The sequence below is a fragment of the Aulonocara stuartgranti genome (genome assembly GCF_965226115.1).
Source record: "Aulonocara stuartgranti genome assembly, chromosome: 5".
In the NCBI taxonomy this organism is placed as follows: domain Eukaryota; kingdom Metazoa; phylum Chordata; class Actinopteri; order Cichliformes; family Cichlidae; genus Aulonocara; species Aulonocara stuartgranti.
This window is the reverse complement of record NC_138943.1, coordinates 6,451,852-6,476,757: the sequence shown is the minus strand read 5'-3', so window position 1 is coordinate 6,476,757 and position 24,906 is coordinate 6,451,852. Positions and strand designations below refer to the sequence as shown.

Here is a 24,906-nt window from a genome sequence, read left to right as displayed (position 1 = left end):
CTCAGCATCTATGTTAAGGTGTGCTCATTCTCACTATCAGCATATTTTAACAGGTGGATGTTAATGGTTGTTGTTCCATTGCTTTTCACAGCTATGGTAGCATGTGTGCAATATGGATTTCAGTAGACAGTAGATCTGTAATGTCACTACATTTTCATCCTTAGCCTTTAACCTCACTTTCTTACTTACGTGCGTTATACTACAATCTTTAGCTCTCAGAGCTCTGGAAGGTTTTGCATGCTTTGTCAGTGAAGTCCGGATTTCCTCCAGTAGCCTAATAGCAACAGCCAAAGACAGGTGGTAAAACTCTGCCCCGCTCTTCCATGTGACATAAGACCTCAGCTAAAACAATGCAGACTACACCTAAGCTCCAAAGTTAAATGCCAACTCAAACATTGCTGTTGCTGGGCTGCAAAGCGTAAAACCTGCTTCCACACACAGACTGTCTATAGAAGACATGCAGATATTTAGTGGTGTGGTCAAACGATTTTTAAGTGCTCACAGATATTTTTTTAAGTTTCATGATAACTGCACTAGAATGTGACAACAACAAAAATTTAGTGTTATAGCTAAATGCTGGGGGCACAATCAGATCCTGAATCATCATGTGATAAATCCACACAGATGTGCACCCCTGCAGCCACTGCATTTGTCATACACTAGGCTACATAATACTTGGGGTGCAGGTGAGGTGTGGTTTTAGTGCTTATATAAAATCACCAGTAAGCCAGCCTACACACAGGCAGGTATTGTAAATGGCTTCTGGACGTACACACCTGCCGTTGAGCAAGGCAAGGAACTCCCCAGCGTGGTACAGGTCGTTCCGTGTCACCCCGCTGAAACGGAAGGAGTTGAGGTTGCAGAAGGTTACCGAAGGGAATATTATCAGTGAAGCCGCCACTTCATCCAACTTGGTGACATGGGGGTACTCGAAGTAGAACTGCACCCGATCCACGCACACCATCACCAGCACACCCACGGAGGCCAAGAAAAACAAAATCCACAGGGTGCGCTTGATATACATCCGCTTGTAAGTGAACATGTGCGAGATGCCATGCAGTGTGGATCTGGCGGCGAAAACTTCAATGGGAGCCGGCCGCCTGTAGTCCATGTCCTCTGAGTCCGCTTTAAGATCCATTATGTCCCCGAGATGAGTTTAGATGAATGATGGGTGTGAGGTCGCAAAAAGAGCAAAGTGGCTTTGTAGATAAGCAGATGCTTTATTAATGAGGAGGAGGTTAGTGGCCGCAAGTTCACGCCCTTCTACGCATGTATTTCTCATGCAGTCTGTGTGAGATGTTGCGTCACTGACAGCCGGCAAAATTGCTCGACATTTAGAGCATTTTACAATCCTCAAAATACAAAGTTCTTAACTGAAAACACCTGTAAAAAGTGAATGTGGGAGAAGCATGCGTTGTATGCTGCTTCGTTTGGGGTCACAGTTCCATAATAATAATAATAATAATAATAATAATAATAATAATAATAATAATAATAATAATAATAATGACGATGAAAGCGCGCATGGAAAGATGCCAGCGCTGTTCTCTCCTGCACACTTCTGTAAAATTATCGAGTTGATATCTGGCTTCCAAGCTTAGCACAAACAGCAGAAATAGTGTGCAGCTCTGCGGGAACAGATCACGGTTGAAAAGGTAGAAAATAAACCACTACGAAGAAGACAAGGAATTAGAAAATAAAAGCGGTTCAGAGAACAGACCGGCTACATGGCTTTCGCGTCTCTTCTTCCCGAGCAAATCCCAACACGCGTGGAATAACAATCAGCCGCTGATTTCTCGCCTGTTAACGTTTTAAGAGCGGTCGTCGGGTGTCCTGGGTTTTCCACGGGATAAACAGCTGCATCACAGAGGAGCTGGCTCTGTCTGATAGCTGCCTCGGTGCGCCTCTGCTTGCTCGCTTGCATCCATTCCCTCCTCCGAACTGCGTCCACAACAATGCAATGATAATGACTCTGATTTTTTTTTCTTTTCCTGAAATGATATGTCCGTGAGTAAGAAGGTTCTAGGAAAATACTATTTTCCGTGAATTCAGGAAAAAATTACCTTAGACCAGTAGCGGTTTCCCAGATCAATTAAATTCGCCCCAAACAGGAGAGAGCAAGGATAGGATGGCATGTGTTTTACACCGGGTGACGGAGTCCAGCGTCGGCGGCACTCCAGCAGTGCCTAACCCATACTTTACCCAAAGCCACTGTAGCCTACAGAACATACAGCTTTACCCTCAACTTAAAATTGGTAGTTTAGTTAAAGTTTAGTTACATTTTTGGGTAAAATTACTTAGCCTGCTTTAGCTAAACTACCAAGAAAACAATGAGCTAGCCTACTAAAGGAAAGAGAATTTTTAGTTATCCTAAAGGCCTAAACAAACACTTTAAAAGATAAATGACCTAAGCAGAAAATCATTACCTTTGCACCAGACTTGTTGTGTGAATTATTCTAATTTACTTACTGTTTTACTCTTTGTTACTATAATACAGGATTAGGTCAACTTTTAAAGTGTAGATGGTATATATAAGATGGACATACACCCACCGCCCATTTTGTTAGGTAAAGCTTTTCAACTGCTAGTTTACAAATATCTAATTAACCAATGTGCTCAAGACCTGCGTTCTTGGTGCAGTAATGGCCAGTGGTAGTGAGAGTGGGCAGTGGGCAATTTCTCTGGCTGTTTAAAGATATTCAGTTGTATAGACATCACTGGGAAAATGAACCTCAGCTGCCTTAATCTGTTACCTCAGTAAAAATGTTCTTAATGAGAATAAGAGCTCAATCAGTAGCTGCAAGTCATATTAAATAGAAAATGACTGGTGCTATTTTGTAAATATATGGCACCCATTACCGTTAAATAGGAGGATATTACAGGGGACACCTTACCATGTAACCATGTGATTAATGAGCTGACCACTACAAGGGATGTTGAAACTCATATGCCAAGCTTTATAATGGGCACTTTCATCCTTTGTATAGGTCTTTATAATACTATACTTTAGTTGGAATGCATTTTTAGCATAGTCATAGAATTACCTTTAATTATCAACATAAAATAAAATTCCCAATTATGTTTTCATCTTCCTTTGTAGCATGTAAAACTTTTTGATTTGTAAAGGATTCCTAAAAGTGGTACTTCTCACAGTAACACTGCAGTTTTCCATAAAGGTTTTTTAAGTATAGAGGACAGAGTTCCGAAAGATGTGTTTGCTTTTACCCATAGTGGAAGTCTCTGTTTACCATAATGGAATTTTGTTGTCTTGTTTATTGATGTCCTTTATTCAGACAAGTCCTTTTACATTCATTGCTTAATGGTAAGAAAGAACTGGGATTAGATTAAAAATAAATAAAAAAATAAATAAATATATATATATATATACATACATATATATATATATACATACATATATATATATATATATACATACATATATATATATATATTAGGGGTGCAACGATATTCGTATCGATATTGAACCGTTCGATACAGTGCTTTCGGTTCGGTACGCATATGTATCAAACAATACAACATTTGTAATTTATTTTATCAATTTTCCTTCTGACGATGCTGTCTGTGTTGAGCGCTCAGTGAATCTGTGTTCGACTACTCCGCCTAGGCTGCACTGTCCAGCGCAGATCCACTGAGCGCTCAACACAGACAGCATAGTCAGAAGGAAGAGGGCAGGGCACCTCCCCCACCCTCATTCAGATCTGGCGTTTGGAATTATTTTGGTTTTCATGTGACATATGACCCTGAAGGTAAGCGAGTCATGGACTAAAGTAATATATATGTATATATATATATATACATATATATATATATATGTATATATATATATATATACATATATATATATGTATATATATATATATATATTAGGGGTGCAACGATACACAAAATTCACGGTTCGGTTCGATACTTTGGTGTCACGGTTCGATATTTTTTCAATACAAAAAAATGTTCATGCCTTTTTAATTTATCATTTATTAAAATTATAAATATATATATTTTAACTCAAAAGTACAGTTTTTAAATTTAATGTTGCTGAAACAACAAAATAAAAAAATAAATCTATCTGATCGAGAAATCACTCGTCTTTGGAAAAGAGAGTTTATTACAGAGAAATGGCTCTTTCCAAAATAAAAGCTATACTATACGCTTCTTCTGGGCTATATTCTCAGCAGCATATTAAACATATCAGGTCCCCATAAGGAGAATCATGTGCTAATGGCTGTCTAAATGACTCAGATACATATGCATACCAAACCGAAAGCACTGTATCAAACGGTTCAATATCGATACGAGTATCGTTGCACCCCAAATATATATATATATATATATATATATATATATATATATATATATATACATACGATATATCCTGCGCAATATCGTAGCTTTTCTTCTGGACAGAGGTCTCGGATGTTGTTCCTGGGATCTGCTGGAGCCACTCAACTAGCTTGGGAGTCGCTGCACCTAGTGCTTCGATTACCACTGGGACCACTGTTACCTTCACCCTCAACATCTTCTCAAACTCTTCTCTGAGCCCTTGGTACTTGTCAAGCTTCTTGTGTTCCTTCTTCCTGATGTTACTGCCATCTACGGCCATCTTCTTCTGTTTGTCTACCACCACTCTGTCCGGCTGGTTAGCCATCACCATTTTGTCCCTCTGTATCTGGAAGTCCCATGGGATCTTAGCTCGGCCATTCTCCACCACCCTAGAGGGTATTGCCGTTATGTGCTGCAATGTCTCAGGGGCATCTTTACACAGCCTGCACCTGGAGTCTTGCTGGTGTAATAGACCCCAGCCTCTATGGATTTTGTGGTCAGAGCTTGTTCTTGTGCTCCCATGATTAGTGCCTCTGTGCTGTCTTTGAGTTCAGGGTTTCTGAAGCCATTTTCCTGATGTTTTAGTGTATTCAACTTAAAAATCTGTATGCATTTTCTTTCTTTCTTTCATTTTTTCCCCATTAATTTGTATTCAGTGCTGGCAGTGGAAGCCTCTGAAACATGGCTTTTGAGCGTATTCACTTTGAAATTTCCAGGTTGTAAGCATTTTTTTCAGATGTATCTAGCAGCTCATCAACACAGTGTCAGTTCTCTCTGGCTGCAAATTCAAAACAGTAAACATTGAGTCAGTGTTGTGGCATATATATTCTCCAAGGGGCGGAAACCAAAATAAAAAGAGTGTATTTTACTCATCAAACAGAGTTATGGCTATGCCCTTCTTTATCTGACCCGACAGCTACCAACCAGAGGGAGGAGAGGTTGCTAAAAGTAAACAAACACTCAAGTACATATAGGCACAAAAAGAAAAAAAATGCACACATATACAGAGTCTCAGCATATTGAGCTACACATACAGATGACTGATGCATGCTTATACAGCATAGGCATGCTCACACACATGCAGTTGTGCATAAGCTCATAGAAATCACCTAACTGATATATTTTCTCAACTGCTTCACCAATTCTGTTTAGCTGATTGGGTGGAACATCCAAATACGTCCGATTGAGCAAGTGAGCCAAACACAGCTAATAAAGCAGATGTGTCACCAGAGTGCCAGCACCAAATCTGTCATAGAAACTGTATTGCTAAGAAGAAAGGGGAGCTCACCCATGAAATTGTTCATAATGCGTCCATGATTGCCATTTGCCATAGTATTGACTGTGACAATGTGGCAGTCATCTATAAACCCTGCGCCTTATATTGATCATCATTGCTGGAAAGATGATCCCTGCTCTGTTCCAGTGAGGTGATGCGTATTCTGGGTAGACACTGTGCCAAAGTGACATACATGGGTTTGATATTACCGCAGATATTAAATTCCTGAGGTGGATTTTGATAGCAGGTGATGGGATGTATACTTGCCTAAATTTAGTTTTTATTATTTTTTTCTATTGGGTAATGCTAAAGAAGCCCAGTGAGAGGATACTCCTATCCATTTACATTGCTCTGAAGAAAATGGCAAAATTCTCTACAAACCTGGATAGATAGCCCTTCCTGTCAAAGTAATTTTTCAGTGGGCCTTTTCTGGTTCAGTTCTGCTTAGACTTTCAAGATATCAATAACTGCTTATGAATGTATTTTCATCAGCGTCTCTGTGAAAGTGGACATATATTTTATAAGAGAAATCTTGGAAGCTTGGAAAATGAAAAGAAACGTTAGGTTTATAGGCAGTCTTTTACAACGGCTTCTCATGAATAATCACTAGAACACCTATGTTTATGCCACAGTGTCTTTGTACACTTATATATTTTGTCATCCTTAAAGATTATGCATTATTTCTGACTTTTTATCATTTCTAAAGTGCATTGTTTGTATGCATAAAAGCAGAATAGACAAGGTTTAAAACATGAATGGATCCCTGCCACAGACATTCAAATATAAAATTACATTTTCCTTCATACACAGACTGATTGTGCAGTTTTTAAATACAGTTCTAGATTTTGTGATGGCCAAACCCATGGCCACACTCTAAAATCGGTAACTCTTGTATTTTCATTCCTTTGTTTGAACACAATAACACACTTTAGTTTCCAAGAACTTTATTGATTGGTTTGGATACATTTGTTCTATTTGTAAGCGCACACATTTAGTTTACTTATGTATTCATACCACTTCATTACTTTGATTTTTGACTAACCTTTGTCTTTTATTTCTTACCTGCCATTATCCCTGGGAGTTGCTGGACAAAAGATGGCAGCCAGGGTTTGAAACCACTAAATGCAAAGCGGGATAATTGGACTGCACCACCACTTCTTGCTGAAAGGGAGAATGTGTGTTTTCTTTAATTTAAAAACAAAGTATTTGTACTTAGTTAAATATTGAGTTTAGGGTTTAGTGGTTTTTGATTTTCTTCTTTGGTGTTTAGTTTATTAACAAACCAAACTACACTGCATTGTTTGTTGTTTACAATTGTGTTTTGTTTAGTTACCCCTTGTGTGTCATTTCATGTTTATGTCAGTTATGTTTATTTGGGCAGTCATTTGGTTTGTTAAGTTTGCAGTCTTTGCCTGAGTTGAGATGAGTTTGACTTATTTTATGAGCTCAAAATTTATTACTTTTTTAAATACAAAATTTTTGGGTTACATAAATGGAAACCCTATTTTTCTAATAATCCCTTCCATAATCCATTCCCTCCTCCGAACTGCGTCCACAACAATGCAATGATAATGACTCTGATTTTTTTTTTCTTTTCCTGAAACGATATGTCCGTGAGTAAGAAGGTTCTAGGAAAATACCATTTTCCGTGAATTCAGGAAAAAATTACCTTAGTTTAAGTTTAGTTACATTTTTGGGTAAAATTACTTAGCCTGCTTTAGCTAAACTACCAAGAAAACAATGAGCTAGCCTACTAAAGGAAAGAGAATTTTTAGTTATCCTAAAGGCCTAAACAAACACTTTAAAAGATAAATGACCTAAGCAGAAAATCATTACCTTTGCACCAGACTTGTTGTGTGAATTATTCAAATTTACTTACTGTTTTACTCTTTGTTACTATAATACAGGATTTGGTCAACTTTTAAAGTGTAGACTGTATATATAAGATGGACATACACCCACCGCCCATTTTGTTAGGTAAAGCTTTTCAACTGCTAGTTTACAAATATCTAATTAACCAATGTGCTCAAGACCTCAAAGTGAGCATTAGAAAATAAAGAAAGTTGATTTTGTCACTTAAACTGTGACGTGGCTGTTGGGTAGTTGCACGTTCTCAACAAGGCTGGAAAATACAGGATTGGAAAAACTGTTCAGGCTGGTGATGGTGTTACAGTGCAACCTGGTATCACGGCAAAGCGTGTAATGGACTCGCTGTGTCCATTTCAAACTTTACACACACGTGAAACAGAACACATGCAGAAGTTGCAGTAATAACAGACTACATTTCATAATGTAACATATTAGTGTAATGTAATAATTTCATTACAGTTACAGTTATGTCGTCAGTCGTCACTTGTGTTGCAAATGTTTTGGGCCCCAAATGGATAGAAAGAAAAAAAATCATCAAACAAACATGTTGTTTTTTTCTTCCTGCAATCAGCTTGTTTCAATTTATGTGTGGGAGGATGGAAATGGTGGAGCGGTATTTTAATACATTTTGAGGAGTTGTGGTATGGACATTTCTTTTAGTTTTATTGCACAAAGTGATGATGAAGTGGAAACTGCATCCGGGACAGAAAGAGCCGCATTAAACAGAACTTTGCAAGCATCTATACAGACAGCATGCTAGCATAAAGCTGGCCAAAAACCCAGAGGGATGTTAAAGTTGATTATTTGCTGACGCCAGCCTAGCAGCCAGACCCTGATTTTCAACAGGTAACAAAAGCTGTGATGAGCAGTCAGACTTATAGCCTCAATTTCTACCTGTTTATGTTTGTAAAATGAAGATGACATGTATGTCCTAGGATAGGGATTTGTGTTAGTGTCTGGAACTGTAGCCTATAGGTTTATGTCATAAGAAAGCCAGTCTTGCTCACACTAACAAGTTAAAAATGTGGCATGCAAAATATGAATTAACCTTAACCATTCTTTGCCGTCCTTTTCTCATATTTTACATATCTCCACCTTCTTGTCATAGTATCTTTCCCCCTCAGTTTTCTCAACATGTCAACTGCTGTTACCAGCAGAAGTTGTCATTTAAGCTAATGTTTCATTGCCGCCTGGTATCATGGAAAATTCATATGTGTCATGCTCCAATTTCCTGAAGTCATTTTAGGTGTTGTAAGACTGGTTTTCCTATTTCACATGTCATTTTACCCCATGAAGTCTGAAAAATGGCCACTAAGCCCAGTTATTATTCCTGTAATTAACAGTTTTATTTGTTAAAATATCCCCAAAGCAGCATGCTGTCTTTATGCATTTCCATGATAGTACAAGATCATTGAGTAGTCATTCAGAGCCTGTGTTTTCTGCTAAGAATTTATTTAAATTAAAGACCAGTAGTTTAAAATATCACTTCATGTTTAGATTTGTCAATCTGCTTAATAGTAATCATACTGCATTTGCAGTGCTAAGTAAAATTACAAGCAAAAGCACAGTAGCTGCGTGAACGGCCAATTTAAATAGCGCATGCGTGAAAACCCATAAGAGCAGCACACTGTAGAGCATAACTTTCTTTTCACTACATTTAACTGTGCAGTAATGCAAGTGGTTGTAGCCCCAATTACATATTTCTACAGCTATACTGCATGCAGACTAGTGTAGAGCACTTCCACATCGAAGTAGTTCATGTTAGCACATGGGAAACAAGAGGTTTGTTTCCATAACACTTTGTGAGGCTGAGTCTCTTTTAATATTTCATTTAGATTACACTAGTGGCGAGAGTAGCTTACACACAGGGGAAGATTACCCAGTCTCTTCTCTCCTCTCTCTTGTGTCCTCCTCTCCTTTCAGCTCACTCCATGTAGATTGGCTTTTACTTTGGCCAAGGCTATGTGCTGCGCCAACCAACTCAGAGGGAGCTGGCATTGAATATGAATACACTCTGGAGTCCCATTGACAAGTCTCTTTAGTTATCATTGGGCAAACAGGACACAGAGGGAGCAAGAGGCTCTTGACCCTGATGATTTGAGTCAGTTTCCCATCCACACCAAAATGGCTTCCAAGCAACTGTTGTCTTCTCATGGCGCTGGTCCAGAGAATGACATCACCAGACTGTGACAGACAAGGACTTAACAGACAGATGGTCATTAGATCTAATAATGAATATCTGCAGGTTTCAGCCCAGACAAATGTGGGCCGATGGGCAATGATCATTATCAGTCAAGGACACTTTTATTGACAACAGGATAATTCATCTCTAGAAAGCCTCAAAATCCCCAGGTGTGTCGAGTGACGCAGTTCACAAAGATACTTTCTCCTTCAAGATATGCCATACCATGCTTCTCCACATGGCCTGTAACCTCCTTTTACACTCCAGCTATGGTTTTGAAGAGCAAATCACAATTGAGACATTCTCACCAGAAACATTGCATCTCATCATGAATCTATTTATATGCCAGCAACTGACAACTCAGGGTCTCAAGGGAATATCTTGCAGTGTGTCTTTATGAATGAAAGCCATAGTTAAACCAACAGAAGTACAGTGTGATAAGGAATTGACATAAAGATGGAAAACAGTCATTCTAATTTGATTTTCAAGTTTGACATGCACTTATTCAGTGATATCTATTTAGAGGCATTACTTAAAGGCTTAACCTTTCAAGCCACGCTGATAGCAGTGTCTTGTTGGCTCAGTTAAAAGACATATTGGAAGGTAATTTGTGGATGAGTAGGTAGTGTCATTGTGCCACTTTCTATTTCTGCCCCTCTTAGTGTAGCTGATTGCATCTGAACATGGGTTATTCATCTGTGTCTCCAGTCTAATACAGCATCAACTCTCTCTGCTGCAAGATTGATTCTCTGCCCCTGGAAGAAAAGTTTTAGAATTATTATCCACAAACTTTGTGGATTCACAGCCTCAGGCTTGAGCTACCATGAGTGTCATAAGATATTTGGAAAGATGGTAATGCAAGACCTTTAGACTTATTTTGCACTTGTATGGAACCAGGCAAAACCAGTGAAATGTTCCAGTTAATGAGCTGTTACAAGTACTTTAGCTCCCAGACACATCTTCTTTCTGCACCGGCATCTGGAACAACGTGGCTACATTTACAGTTTACATATTTTCAAAGGTAAGCAAATGGTTCTTTTTTATATTTCTCATGAGCAAATCAAGCTGCTCACAATTGCCTCTAATTGTGTATTTGGTGATGATTTGTGCGCTCATTACTGCTACACAATTTTGAGTGATTGGCTATTGTCCACAGCTGAAGCCTCATTATGGGACAGCATAGGAACTCCTCCCTGTTGCCTTGCACACTGACTTCTGCTCTCATGAGAAGTGCAAAAGAACGTTTAAATTAGCCTTAAGGAGGAATTAAGCCTAATGACTTCTTTTCATTAACAGCTAATTAAATATTCACATCCAGGCCTCATCCAACACCCCACACACCTCTCTGGCTATGTCTCCTATTTCATTGGTGGTCCTCTGTGCAGTATTCTGCTGCAGTGGAACTGAAGAAAAGACAATATTGTATTACTGCATGCACAAGATATGGGTTTAAAAAATTGGCAGCTAGCCTATGATATGACATAAAAAGAATGCGTTTTATTGAAGCAATAATTGAAAATTAAATTGCCAGCAATTGCTTTTTATTGCTGACCACAAAGCATACCTCTAGTGGTGTTTAGAGTATTCTTAATAAGTTCCAATTGATGATTAAACATTTAATGGCAGACTTTTCAGGTTCTGTATTTAAATTATAACCTGCTGTTTTGTTAAACTCGGTTCTGAGAGACACACAGTGAATACTGTTTATATAGATATATGAAGAGTTCTTTTTATGAGCCACATTGGCCTCAATTAATTTTAACCCATAATGTTATCCCTACAGGGCAAAATGAAAGGCTGAAATAGGAGCTACTTCTATGAATGGATCAGTGTCTGTTTTCAGTAAAATCAAGCACAGTGTGTGAGTGTGTCAGTCAAGGAAAGCCAACTTATATATGCGCTGTATTAGTAAATATGCACTATTTACCATGGGCTAGGGCATGGGTTTGTAGCATTACATAAAATATCCTCTCTATCAAATCATATCTTGTTATTTTCTTCTTTATGGTACCAGGAAGCTTTATGTCATATTACAATTCAAAGTTTTTTTGCCTTGGATTTTGTACATTCTGTAACTCGAACACAGTGTTATCATTAATGCACTCGCCATCCAAACTTCATTTCCTTTGACGAAATTGCTAAGGTCCAAGTTAATTTTCTCCTCTCCAGCCTCCTCTCATAATGTAGACAGTAGTCATGCATGAAAGTAATATTGCACAGACCAATGAAGCCTCGAGATTGCATTCTGTCTCTCTGTACTTAATTGTCAGTGGTAAAAAGTGATTGACAGAATACACAATAGATTTGGAAATCTGAGGTTTGCTTAATGTCAGAGCTGTGTTGTTCAACTAGCATCATCCTCAGACATCAAACAACCCAATTTCAGCACTTTTATTCCCTGTTGTAACATATCTGATTTGTGTTACCACTGATGGTTTATCACAGTGGGGGAAATAATTATTTGATTCCCTGCTGAATTTATAAGTCTGCTCACTTACAAAGAAACAAACAGCGTCTAATTTGTACAGTAGTTTCATTGTCATGGACAGAAACTACTGTTCAACTGAACAACCGATAAGAAAAAAAAACAAAAAGCAAAAATCACATTACATAAACGTAAACTGATTTGCATGTCATTAAGTGAAAAAGGTATTTGAGCCTCCAGCAAAAGACGAGTACTTGGTGTGGAAACGTGTTGGCACGCACAGCTGTAAGAGGTTTCTTGTAGTTGGACAATAGGTTTGCACTAATCTCTGGAGGGATTCTGGTCCACTCCTCTTTCAATCCATTATGATAAAATGTGTTACCAACGGCTCTCTAAATTCTTTAGGTTTCTTGGCTGTCTCTTGGTGTCTTGAAGTTTCAGCTGGGTCTACGGATTTTCTATCAGATTGAGATCTGGAGTCTTGCTAGGCATTCAGTTACCCTAATGTGCTTCTTCTATAGCCATTTCTTTGTTGCCTTGATTTTATGGTTTGGGTCATTGTCATGCCAGAAGATCCATTCATGATCCATCCTTACTGTCCTAGGGAGGGAAGGAGATGCTCATCCAATATTTTACCCAATGAATTGGCTCCTCCCTGGAAAACATAATATGGGCCTGTATATTTGGCTTCTTGATCAGAGAGACCTTACAGGCACTGCAACATTTCGATCTATTATGGTGTAGTGCATTACCAATAGTATTGTTGGTAACTGTGGTCCCAAGTACCTTTATCCACACCCCCTGAGGCAAGCTTTGCATGGTGCTCTAGACTGATGGTCATTTTCACCTATTTCCAAATAATTGCAACAGTTGTCACCTTCTCACCAAGCTTCTTGCTAGTCGTCTTACACTCAATTCCAGCCTTGTGCAGGTCTATAGGTCTACAGGTCCCTGATGTCCTTTGACAGCTTTTACCCATAATGGTGGAGATGTTAGAGTGGAAGAATTCTATGGACAAGCGCGCTTTGTATGCATTACAAGTTGAGATCAAGAGTATCTGTAATTGACTTATTATAATCTGTGGGCACACATGGGCACACAGCCAATCTGTGGGAGCCAGAATTATATGGGATCAATCAATTTATAACCTTTGTAATGTGGCTTTTTCCCTGGATTTTTTTATTGGTATTCCGTCTCTCTATTTATCCATCCATCCATCCATCTTCATCCGCTTTGTCCGGGGCCGGGTCGCGGGGGCAGCAGCCTAAGCAAAGAGGCCCAGACCTCCCTCTCCCCAGCCACCTCCTCCAGCTTGTCCGGGGGAATACCAAGGCGTTCCCAGGCCAGCCGAGAGATATAATCTCTCCAGCGTGTCCTGGGTCTGCCCCGGGGCCTCCTCTCGGTGGGACATGCCTGGAACACCCCACCCAGGAGGCGCCCAGGGGGCATCCTTGTCAGATGCCCGAACCACCTCAGCTGGCTCCTTTCGATGTGGAGCAGCAGCTGCTCTACTCTGAGCCCCTCCCGGATGGCCGAACTTCTCACCCTATCTCTAAGGGAGAGGCCAGCCACCCTTCGGAGGAAGCTCATTTCTGCCGCTTGTATCCGCGATCTCGTTCTTTCGGTCACTACCCACAGCTCGTGGCCATAGATGAGGGTAGGGACGTAGATCGACCGGTAAATTGAGAGCTTCGCTTTTACACTCAGCTCCCTCTTCACCACGACGGACCGGTGCAGCGTCCGCATTACTGCAGCTGCAGCCCCAATCCGTCTGTCGATCTCCGGCTCCCTTCTCCCATCACTCGCGAACAAGACCCCGAGATACTTGAACTCCTCCACTTGTGGCAGGAACTCATCCCCGACCCGGAGTGGGCACTCCACCCTTTTCCGGCTGAGAACCATGGCCTCAGATTTGGAGGTGCTGATCCTCATTCCCGCTGCTTCACACTCGGCTGCGAACCGTTCCAGTGCGAGCTGGAGGCCCTCACCCGATGAAGCCAACAGAACCACATCATCTGCAAAAATCAGAGATGAGATTCTGAGGCCACCAAAGCGAAAGCCCTCCACCACTTGGCTGCGCCTAGAAATCCTGTCCATAAAAATTATGAACAGAACCGGAGACAAAGGGCAGCCCTGGCGAAGCCCATCACCCACCGGGAACGAGTCCGACTTGTTGCCGGCAATGCGAACCAAGCTCTTGCAACGGTTGTATAGGGATCGAATGGCCCGTAGCAATGGGCCAGACACCCCATATTCCCGCAACACCTCCCACAGGACACCCCGAGGGACACGGTCGAATGCCTTCTCCAAGTCCACAAAACACATGTAGACTGGTTGGGCAAACTCCCATGCACCCTCAAGTATCCTGGAGAGGATAAAGAGCTGGTCCAGTGTTCCGCAACCAGGACGAAAACCGCATTGTTCCTCCTGTATCCGAGGTTCGACTAACGGACGAACTCTCCTTTCCAGCACCCTGGCATAGACTTTCCCAGGGAGGCTGAGGAGTGTGATCCCCCTGTAGTTGGAACACACCCTCCGGTCCCCTTTCTTAAAGATGGGGACCACCACCCCGGTCTGCCAGTCCACAGGTACTGCCCCTGATCTCCACGCAACATTGCAGAGGCGTGTCAACCAGGACAGCCCTACAACGTCCAGAGCCTTCAGGAACTCGGGGCGGACCTCATCAACACCAGGGGCTCTGCCACCAAGGAGTTGTTTAACTGCCTCAGTGACCTCGCCCCCGGAAATTGGCGGGTCATTCCCCTCATCCCCAGACTCTGCTTCCTCCTCGGAAGACGTGTCAGTGGGATTAAGGAGGTCCTCGAAGTATTCCTTCCACCGCCTGACAATTTTCTCAGTCGATGTCAGCAGCGCTCCGCCAGCACTATACACAGTGCAGGTAGAGCACCGCTTTCCCCTCCTGAGACGTCTGACGGTTTGCCAGAATCTCTTCGAGGCAGTCCGAAAGTCTTTTTCCATGGCCTCTCCGAACTCCTCCCACACCCGAGTTTTTGCTTCAGCCACTGCCCAAGCCGCATTCCGCTTGGCCTGTCGATACCTGTCGGCTGCCTCCGGAGTCCCACAGGCTAACCAAGCCCAATAGGACTCCTTCTTCAGCCTGGTGGCTCCCTTCACCTCTGGTGTCCACCATTTGGTTCGGGGATTACCATCACGGCAGGCACCCACCACCTTGCGGCCGCAGCTCAATGCAGCAGCTTCGGCAATGGAGACTCTGAACATGGTCCATTCGGACTCAATGTCCCCAGTCTCCCTCGGAATGCTGTCGAAGCTCTGCCGGAGGTGTGCGTTGAAGATCTCGCGGACTGGGGCCTCTGCTAGACGTTCCCAGCACACCCTCACTACGCGTTTAGGTGCACCAGGTCTGTCCAGCGTCCTCCCCCGCCACCTGATCCAACTCACCACCAGGTGGTGATCAGTTGACAGCTCAGCCCCTCTCTTTACCCGAGTGTCCAGAACATATGGTCGCAGGTCTGCTGATACGATTACAAAATCGATCATCGACCTACGGCCTAGAGCGTCCTGGTGCCACGTGCACTCTCTATTTAAAACAAAACTATTATACGAATTAGAGACTGTTTGTTTCTTTGTAAGTAACTAAACTTACGAATTAAGCAGGTATTCAAATAAATATCTCTTCCTTTGTATTGTTAAAAGCAAAACACAGAACAAAAGAAAATGGTAATGACACAAAAGAATTTGACAATTTGTGTAGTGACATGTTAGTCTGGAAACGAACGAAAGTTACTCTTATCACAGCACACTTATTCAAGCTAGCTGACAGTCTAGAAAATGCACTAATTGACATATTTTTCCTCTCCTTTCCCTCTGGGAGTAATTATATCGTCAACCAGTGTCAGGTATAAACATGCAGTGCAATAAAACTATGCATTACAAAAGAGCTTTACAAGCCCTGTTCACTGTTTGTTATTATAATTAGATTTCCTTGTTAAAAATAATAATAATAAAAAAAAACAGTTGACGGCTATAAATAACCATAAATGTTTTTTACTTACTGCATCACTTTTTAAATATGCTAATCAGTTTGTGTGCTAATGCTAACTGCGTTTGGTAATTTCTTCGTGAGATATCCTCTGTGTCTTCTAATTTTGATATTGTTGAACCTTTATTCTTCAGTTAATGGTTTTTGGTTTCAGCTTTTGAAGGCTGTGTAATGACCCTATTGTTAGAACACACAGTGTGAAGCAATATGGTAGGTCAGTTTTTAATCTCCTTTCCCCTCTATCACTCTGTGAAGGAAGCTTGGAGCAGCAGCCTCCTTTTCCACTCCAGTAGACCCCATCACTGCTTCAACCAAGGCCTGGGACCTGGCGCTCTGGCAGCACCTGAGGCCAAAGCAGACGGAAGAGGGAACAGGAAGCTAAAGGTTAAAGTAGCAGCAGCCGCTGTAGGACAGAGATAGATGAACAATACTCCAAAGGATCAATCAAGTACTCGTAACCACAGCAGATCATCTTTCTTAAGCAGCATTACTGCTGCACCACTTTGTCCCTGCCCCCATAAACCGCATTACTCCACCGCCTATGAGGCACATTTTTTTGCCAGATCTATAGAAATGAGCAGACTGAGAAGAATGAGGACGGAAACATGAGAAGAAAAATGAGCTCCTGAGGAAGCTCGACTGAGAGAGAGAGAGGGGGGGTTGCATGGGGTAGTGGGAGGCTGTATTGATTGTTTTCACTTTGGTGTAATTGCAATTAAAGGTTGCAAACAGCCCAGTGGATCAGTTTCACTGCTGTCACCCAGCAGGACACATGGAAGCATTGATGAATCCCTCCACATTTCCCTGGCCAGCAGGGAGAAGTGCTAATACACTGTCAGCTCTAGTAGACTGTATAGATTAGTGCTATGCCTTGCAGTAATCTAGTGCTGCAACTCCTTAAACCTTACATATAAACAAGTTACACCACTACAACAAAGAGTTGAAAGACAAACCAGTGTTAATACTCTTAGGTGCTGTGAGATGGTGCAAATGGTGCTGTTCTGTTTTTATTTGTGGGCTTGACAGATGTTCATCAAGTGCAAGAGTGTTATGTAGGTAATCACAGAGAGCCTTCTGTAAAATCTTTGTGTTTCAAGGAATTCAGTGTTATCTTAGACAACCCAGGAATCTTGTGCCCATCAGGAAAACAAAAATAAAAGACAGGACTGCATTGCCAGTGACTAAATAACAATGGAAACTATAACTCTGTTAAACTTTGTCCAATAAGACTTCAGGGAATATATTTAATATTAGTAGAGCAAGTTAATGCTATGCTCACGTGCAAGAAGCAATGATGCAAAAATGTCTGCTCTGTCTGTCTGCTCCTGCAGTTTTCACAGGATTGTGTACAGTTCTGTAAAAAAAAAAACCACTACACACACCTAATGAATCAGTAACTTGTAAAACCATCTTTAGCAGCAATAACTTGAAATAATCTTTTTCCCTATGATTACGAATATGAATTTAGGCCCAGTCTTCTTCACAATGTTGTTTCACTTCATTAAGGTTTGCGGGCATTAATCCACAGCTCTCTTCAGGACCATTTTAAGGTATTTACTGATGGGGTCTTTGCAGCATCTTGATTGTTTTTCAGTCATTCAGCTATACATTTGTTGCTGCTTGGGATTGCTGTTTTGTTACATAATACAATATTGGTAAAGCTTTAGCTGTTGGATTACAGCCTCACTCCTGGCTCTAGGATACTGTGTTATACTGTTACTGAAAAACAAGCCCAAATCATCATCATCTCGCCACCATCGTGCTTGACAGTTGGTAAGAGGTGTTTGTATGAACATGCTTTGTTTTTGTCAGAAGTGGTGTTGTGCATGATGGGCAAACATCCACACTCTAGTCTTACTCTTATTTTTATTTTTATTCTTATTCTCAGTCTCCACTATACTGAAAGGACATGCAAACCTAAGCCAGGCTGCCGTGTTCTTTTTAGAGAGAAAGGTTTTCACCCCTTACAAGCCACTCTTCATAAGTTTTGGGGGTTTTTTTTGTAATTGTACTTTCAAGAACTTCATTTACAAGAAATTCACATTTTTTTGTTTTATTCTTTTTTTATATGTTCAGTGCTGTGTTTGCCATGTGCTCTACTAGTGCAAATTGATTAAATAAAAAAAGAAACAAAAATACAGCTTTAAATTCACAGGAAAATGATGGACCGTAGGAAACAAAAAGATGGAATACAAATCAAATATTTGAGCACCAGACTGTCATAAGTGCCTTTAATGGCAACTTTTGTACTCATGCTTATTTGGATTTACCTTAAACTACTTTATATAGCTCTTAAAATGTCTGAGTTGTCTGTGTCACACACTGTATTGCCTCACTTTCCTCACAGAAATTCATTATCCAATGGTAAGTAATAACCGAATATCAGAATATCATGGAATGAGTAACTGTATTTGGTTGTAGTAACGCTAGTGGTTTCCTATTTAAATGATGTTTAAATCTGTCAGCTCCAGTCTGGCAAGAGTTTTTTAAATAGTGTCACATTGGCATAATCAACATTTACACTGCGTGATAGCCCTCCCCAACTTTCTATCACACACCCAACGCACAATCAGTGCATCTCATCCATCTTTTTTTCCAAACCTCAATTTCCTGCTCGTGTATGTGAGACATCTTTATGGGAACCAAATCGACTGTTCATTAATGAGGGAAGCTGTATCAAGAACAAACATCTTTAATTAACACATCCCCAGTACTTCCTGTCTTTGATCTCCTCGTTTGATTTATGCCTCTGCAAGAAAAGGTTGGGGTGGTGGAGGAGTACACAAGAAGTTTGAAAAGGACGAGGAGAAAATAATGAAACTGTGGAGCCTCTGTTGGTCAGGAAGTCCTACAGCATTAGGACCTTTCCCCTGTGTGTCAGGGGGGCAGCTCAATTACTAGGCAGCACAGCTATCTCTTTAATAGCCTGATAAGACAATAATCCAAAATCCATACAGTTTTAATGACTTTCTGTCTAATTAAGGACTGTTTTATAAAATATGGACACATCAGAGGCCTTCCTATTGTTCAGTAAGCTACTGTTGGTGCTATCAGCGTGACTAGTTCAGAACAAGTAAAAGGCTTTTAAAAAGTATAATTATATGTATTTTACTTAGAGACTTACTGTGCATAAATCATCAAGTAATCCATCTGTGATTCTAATGTTCAATGTCAGAGGGGTTATGATGAACTGAGGGAGAGAAATCACTTTTACCTCAGTTCTCACACTGGATTTAAACACAGAGTTAGGAATGGAGAGAACTCTTAAAAAATCTCAGTAGTAGCATTAGCACTACACTACAGACTGAATTTAAAATCGACCTGCATGAATATTTGAGGTTTTCAAAGCAAAGTCAGGACCACATCTGTCATCTGTCTGTATGACCAGGAATGTGTGTGTCCCTTTGTAGAGATGCCAAGTGTTTGTTAGTCTTTAGTCCCCTCTAGTGTTAGCCCATAATATTGTCCTGTTTTCAATTAGCTTTACAGTTCATATTTCTACTGTATCTATAAAATAATGTATACGCTTACCTTGCTCTGAATCATGAATGACTCTTTATACTACAAACAAAATTAAATTACCTTTTTAATATTACATTTAGTTTGACATTAGTAAATAATTGGTACCATCTAGACATCACACTCAAGTATTCCTTTAGCTTCGTTTCAGTTCAGTTTTTTTGAAACAGCTTCAACAAAAAAAAAACCCCAAAAAACTAAATTAGGCATGAATAACAACAATACGAATTATTGTCTTCTTTATCCTTCATTTCTTTATATTTCTAACTTTAGAAATATTCTCTTTAATTAATATACAGACCAGATGGGACAGTTGTAAAACATATTGTAAAATATAACAAAAGATTTACTTTCCAGAGACTAACATGGTCAGTCATACTGTCTAGGTGATTCTAGACACTAGAAGATAAAAAGTGAACCTGTTTTCCATTTTAATGTGTACTTTTGGAATATGCCATTACACCATTGATGCCACAGCCGTTTGCTTTCCCATGCTCACTTGATAATTCATGCTGGTTCAAATGGACATGTGATTATGCTGTGATGTAAGTCTTCACAAGATCTTGCCCTCTCTTACATCAGGCACTTTATTTTAAGATTTCATGCTGCACTGTAATGGGAATGATCTGTATTTAATAAATCATTGAGGACATTGGGTGAGAGGTAACAGTGTAGGTTTTCATACGTATCTGTCATACATATCTGATATGATGACATTATGATATGATTTATTGTCATTATTTACAGAATGAATCATTCTTACACTCCTTTTCTGACAAAAGTATTTTGAGAAAATATCTTTTCTGTAAGCTGTTGCCCAAAATAAGTGTGGTGCGCACTATTAGCAAGAATACATTTATAAATGTATTCCTTTTAACTGCTCTGAACCACTGTGACTCATTTTATCCAGCAATAAAACTGTCAATCCATGTGACATTGTTCATTTTGGACCACATTCAACTGACCAAAGCAGGGGATGTTTTTTTTAACTGGCTGTGATAGCGCTGTGTGACACAGACCACAGGTACACACCTGGGTTTTGTCACAGGGGAAAGACCAGTCACATTTTTCCACATCAGCTGAAGGTCAAGTTCAGGTATAAAAGAAGGAAAGCAGCACTGGTTCCTGCACAGACGTTTTGAGACTGCAAACATGCTCAGGTTTTTGGTGTTGACAAGTCTTGCAGCCTTGGGTAAGAAAATGACAGCAGACATTGTGCTATATAACCATTCATTATTGATCCGTCTGTCTCGTTTTATTCTCATACTCTCTGTCGTGCCCTGTACCGTCCGTACATTCACTCAGTCACTCTTTTAGCGACGATCATTTTTCCTTTTCCCGAAAGATGAAAGCAAATAACATTTTCAGATTTCTGTTAATGTGTATAAACTGATCATTATTTTTTTAACTAGTGCTGGCCGAGCCCAAGTATCTGATGAACATTGATCAAAGGGTTGTAGGAGGTGAGGTGGCTGCACCCAACTCCTGGCCCTGGCAGGTAACCCAGTATGACACATTCAATTGATTTTCACAATAAAAATGAAAGCATGTGGTCGTTCAGAGCCAAAATATCAGATTGTTAAATTAAACTTTAATTAAGCTTGAATGTTTTTACACAGAGATTTCTGTTTCTCCCTTAGATCTCTCTTCAGTACCTATCTGGCGGCTCCTACTACCACACATGTGGAGGAACTCTGATCCAGAGAGGCTGGGTTATGACTGCTGCTCACTGTGTGGACAGGTAACAAAATGATGAACTACAGGCTCACGCAGTATTCTTTGGCTGTAGGAGTTTTAGTTTTATTTGGGCTTATTATGTCATTTATCATGAAGTGCTGAAGAGGACCCAAATGCAAGGCGCTGGAGGTAGGCTTGAAAAACAAAAGGCAAGGGGTTTATTTTGGCTGATGAACTCCAGAAAAGAGAACAATCATAAATCCAGCAGCTGGTAGGAATGAGTAGGGATGATAGGCTATAAGTATACAGAGGGGTGACTGGTGAAAAGACACATTGGGGGGGAATGGGAGGCAGTTGAACACGATAAAAACTGAACACAATTAAGGGGGTTAAAGGGATACAGACAGGAAGTAAAACTGAAATAGGAAAGAAAATAAACCTACAAAGGATAAAACAAGACATAACCAAAGGGGACTAATCCTAACCTAAATGCAAAGACCTGACAACAACTACAGGATAGGAAAATAAAAAGAGACTGACATATAAACTCAAGAGAGAGAGGATGATGACAGAAATCTTAGAAGTCTGGAAACACAAAGAACTAAACTAATCCCTACGAAAGCGTAAAGGAAACAGAAACCAGCGACCTAAAAAGAAGCAGGGTCAGACTAGATTGTAGAAATAAAAACAGTATCCACACCCTAAATACAAAAACAGAAAAAAAATTTCACAGAATATTAAGGCAGAAAATTTAAACAAACAAACATAAAAAACTGGTTTAACAATGGACATAGTAAAACTAAGGAAAACCAACAAGGGTCCTCAAAACCAATATAAACTCCTCTACAGTAGAGGGTAAAATGAAATTCAACCCCTGACTTGAAAGTTAATGGGTTACTTCTAACCGAATACTTAGTTATGATTTATTTCCGTGTTTCATAAAGCCACCAGCATGAGGAAAAATCTTACAACCTCATTTGTAACTGCCACATTGAAAGAAAATTTGCTTATTGATTTAAAAGAAAAACAAACAACATGAATCAAACATAAACAAGAGTATAATGCAGTGAAATCCAACTTATTGATTGCTAACAATGTTGTGTTTGTTTTTGGATGTTTCTGAAACATTGCAGCCCCCGGACCTTTCGTGTCATTCTTGGTGCACATGACCTCAACAGCATCAGTGACAGAGAGCAGATCATAGCTGTCAGTGCCATTTATGTCCACCCCCAATGGGATGCTAACAAACTGTCTCAGGGGTGAGAAGTACCTTTATGTCTTGTATTCCTAAGCATTTTTTAAATTGTTTGTTTGTAGCTATTTATAACCTTTTTAAGTAATATTATGTTTGGCAAATGTGTTGATTTGGGGTCTGAATGTTACATTATGGATGTGGTGGGTCAAGGATATGAACATAATTCGCCTCCCAGAACTATTTTGGTTAGAGTTAGACAATTTAGACAATTTTAGAGGCTTTACAAAACAGATTTTGTTAACTCTCTACCTTAGGAATGATATCGCTCTGCTGAAACTGGCCTCAGACGCCACCCTGAACACTTATGTCCAGCTGGGCTCTCTGCCTCCCTCTGGCCAGATTCTGCCCAACAACAACCCCTGCTACATCACAGGATGGGGGCGCACTGCCAGTGAGTTGTTTGTATGATCTCCTATCAATATCACTGTCATAACTGGGTGTCTTCTGTAAAGACTAATGTACCTTACCATTTTATTTTGTCCAGCCGGTGGTAGCCTGTCTCCTGTGCTTAAGCAGGCCTACCTTCCTGTGGTGGACTATCAGACCTGCTCCAGCCCTAGCTGGTGGGGCAGCACTGTGAAAAACAACATGGTGTGCGGTGGTGATGGAAAAGAGGCTGGATGCAATGTGAGTTTCATCCTACAAAAAAAGAAGAAAACTATGCTGCCAGAAAGAAATACAGGATCATTTTACATAATTAAAATAATAAATCTTTTTTTTTTCCCAGGGTGACTCTGGTGGCCCTCTTAACTGCTTGAATGGTGGAAAATACTACGTGCACGGTATTGCCAGCTTCGTGTCTGGTCTGGGATGCAATACTTATCAGAAGCCTACTGTCTTCACCCGTGTCTCCGCTTTCATTGACTGGATAAACACTGTTAGTATAAAAGGATTTTATTATCAGAGATATTCATGAAATTATTACAACTAAAAATGTTTTATAGAATTAATTTATCGTTATATCTCTAAGGTTGCAATGCTTAACCAATTTGAATGTTTTATGTTTTATAGATCGTCTAGTAAGCACAAGAATCGTTGACGCTGCAGAGACCGCATTCCATCATATTTTCATCTGTACAGACTCACTTGTCTGGTGCAATTCTGCAAAAATAAATGTAATTAACTTTGTGTGATGACTCATTTATCATCAGAAAGTTTATGCAATGGAAATGCCATTAAAAAGGTAATTTACTTAGGCTTAGACATCAGTCTATTCTACCCTGCAACAAGATGTGAATCAAGGACATTGGGGGGGAAAAGAATTAACTATCATTTATGAAAGTACGTAAATTATAGTGTTTACAGTAAATGCTGAACACTTGGGTACTGATGGAAAGTATAGAGGCACTTTTTTTGTCACCTCTGTGATTGCAAAAACTATTTGAAACAGCAAAAAAGTCTGAGCTAGACAACAGGTGTATGTCTAACCTCTGCCAAGCACAGCGGAGGAGGACAAAGGTCATCTTTTACTATGAAAAAGAAAAAAAAGAGATTTAGAGATTTAGAAATTCTGAGATGCCACAGGAATTACAAATTGTAATTATAATTTTTAGCTTTGTCTTTACTCATTTTTTTTTTTTTGCCAAGTTGGATTAAGGTTTCAAAGGGATTGGAGGACATACTGAGTCACTGCTGGACATTATCAGGCACGGGACAAGGCCTGGATGTAGCTCTTTTCATCTATTCATTTCAAGTTTATTAGTTAGATTAGGATAAAAATCAGGTGATTTGATTAAGTTATTCTTGGTATTTGATTTTTTTTTTTTACATTGCACACCTAAAATGCTTAAATTGCCACAGGTGTAAAAAAAAAAAAACAGAAAAAAAATCAATATGGACTGCCTCTACAAACATTTTTTAAAAATGAGTCGCTAGCAGGGAATTTGGACCCTCCCTTTAAACAGAGAGTCCAGTCTGCAACATGTAACAAATGACATGGTGATATTTAAGATATATTTAATATTATAACTGATGCATGTCCTTTAGACTTCAGTGCTGGCTGAACTGTCTATACAGAAAGTAGTATCGCAAGAGGAGCTGTGGGTGCGGAAGTAGTGGCTTATGTTGCCTAATGGCCTTGGCAAGTTAAGTTTCACACACTAGCTGAATCGGGACTGTGAAAGGTTGTGTAAATGCAGTGCTAGTTTTGCCCTTCAGTATTGGTTGCAGATGAATCTACAGGTGGAAAGAATCTAAGATGCTTGTCTTAAATCTGTTTTATGATACTTACACAACTCTCAGCCTGTATTGCTTTGTATTTCTATGACACACATTCTTTGCGTTCGTGTACACATTTGTTTTACCATCAGGAATTTGAGATAGCTGCTTTCACTGCTTTCCAAAT

General features: G+C 40.1%; 2 protein-coding genes across 2 annotated transcripts in view; one reads left to right on the top strand and one right to left on the bottom strand.

Annotated features, from left to right (window-relative positions):
- asic1b (acid-sensing (proton-gated) ion channel 1b) overlaps nt 1–2,374 on the bottom strand; it is a 182,981-nt gene extending 180,607 nt beyond the window's left edge. The window contains exon 1 of the mRNA XM_082534774.1: nt 777–2,374. Coding sequence (XP_082390900.1) covers nt 777–1,138 — 362 coding nt within the window. The 5' untranslated portion in view covers nt 1,139–2,374. The remainder of the gene's footprint in view (nt 1–776) is intronic.
- Nucleotides 2,375–20,711: 18,337 nt separating this feature from the next.
- Nucleotides 20,712–23,690, top strand: LOC309707443 (elastase-1-like). Its single transcript, XM_082534778.1, has 8 exons — nt 20,712–20,822; nt 21,043–21,128; nt 21,271–21,371; nt 22,441–22,566; nt 22,817–22,953; nt 23,047–23,189; nt 23,290–23,439; nt 23,574–23,690. Exons 1-8 carry the CDS (start codon nt 20,783–20,785, stop codon nt 23,580–23,582), a joined length of 792 nt encoding a protein of 263 aa, XP_082390904.1. The 5' UTR covers nt 20,712–20,782; the 3' UTR covers nt 23,583–23,690.
- Nucleotides 23,691–24,906: the final 1,216 nt, after the last annotated feature.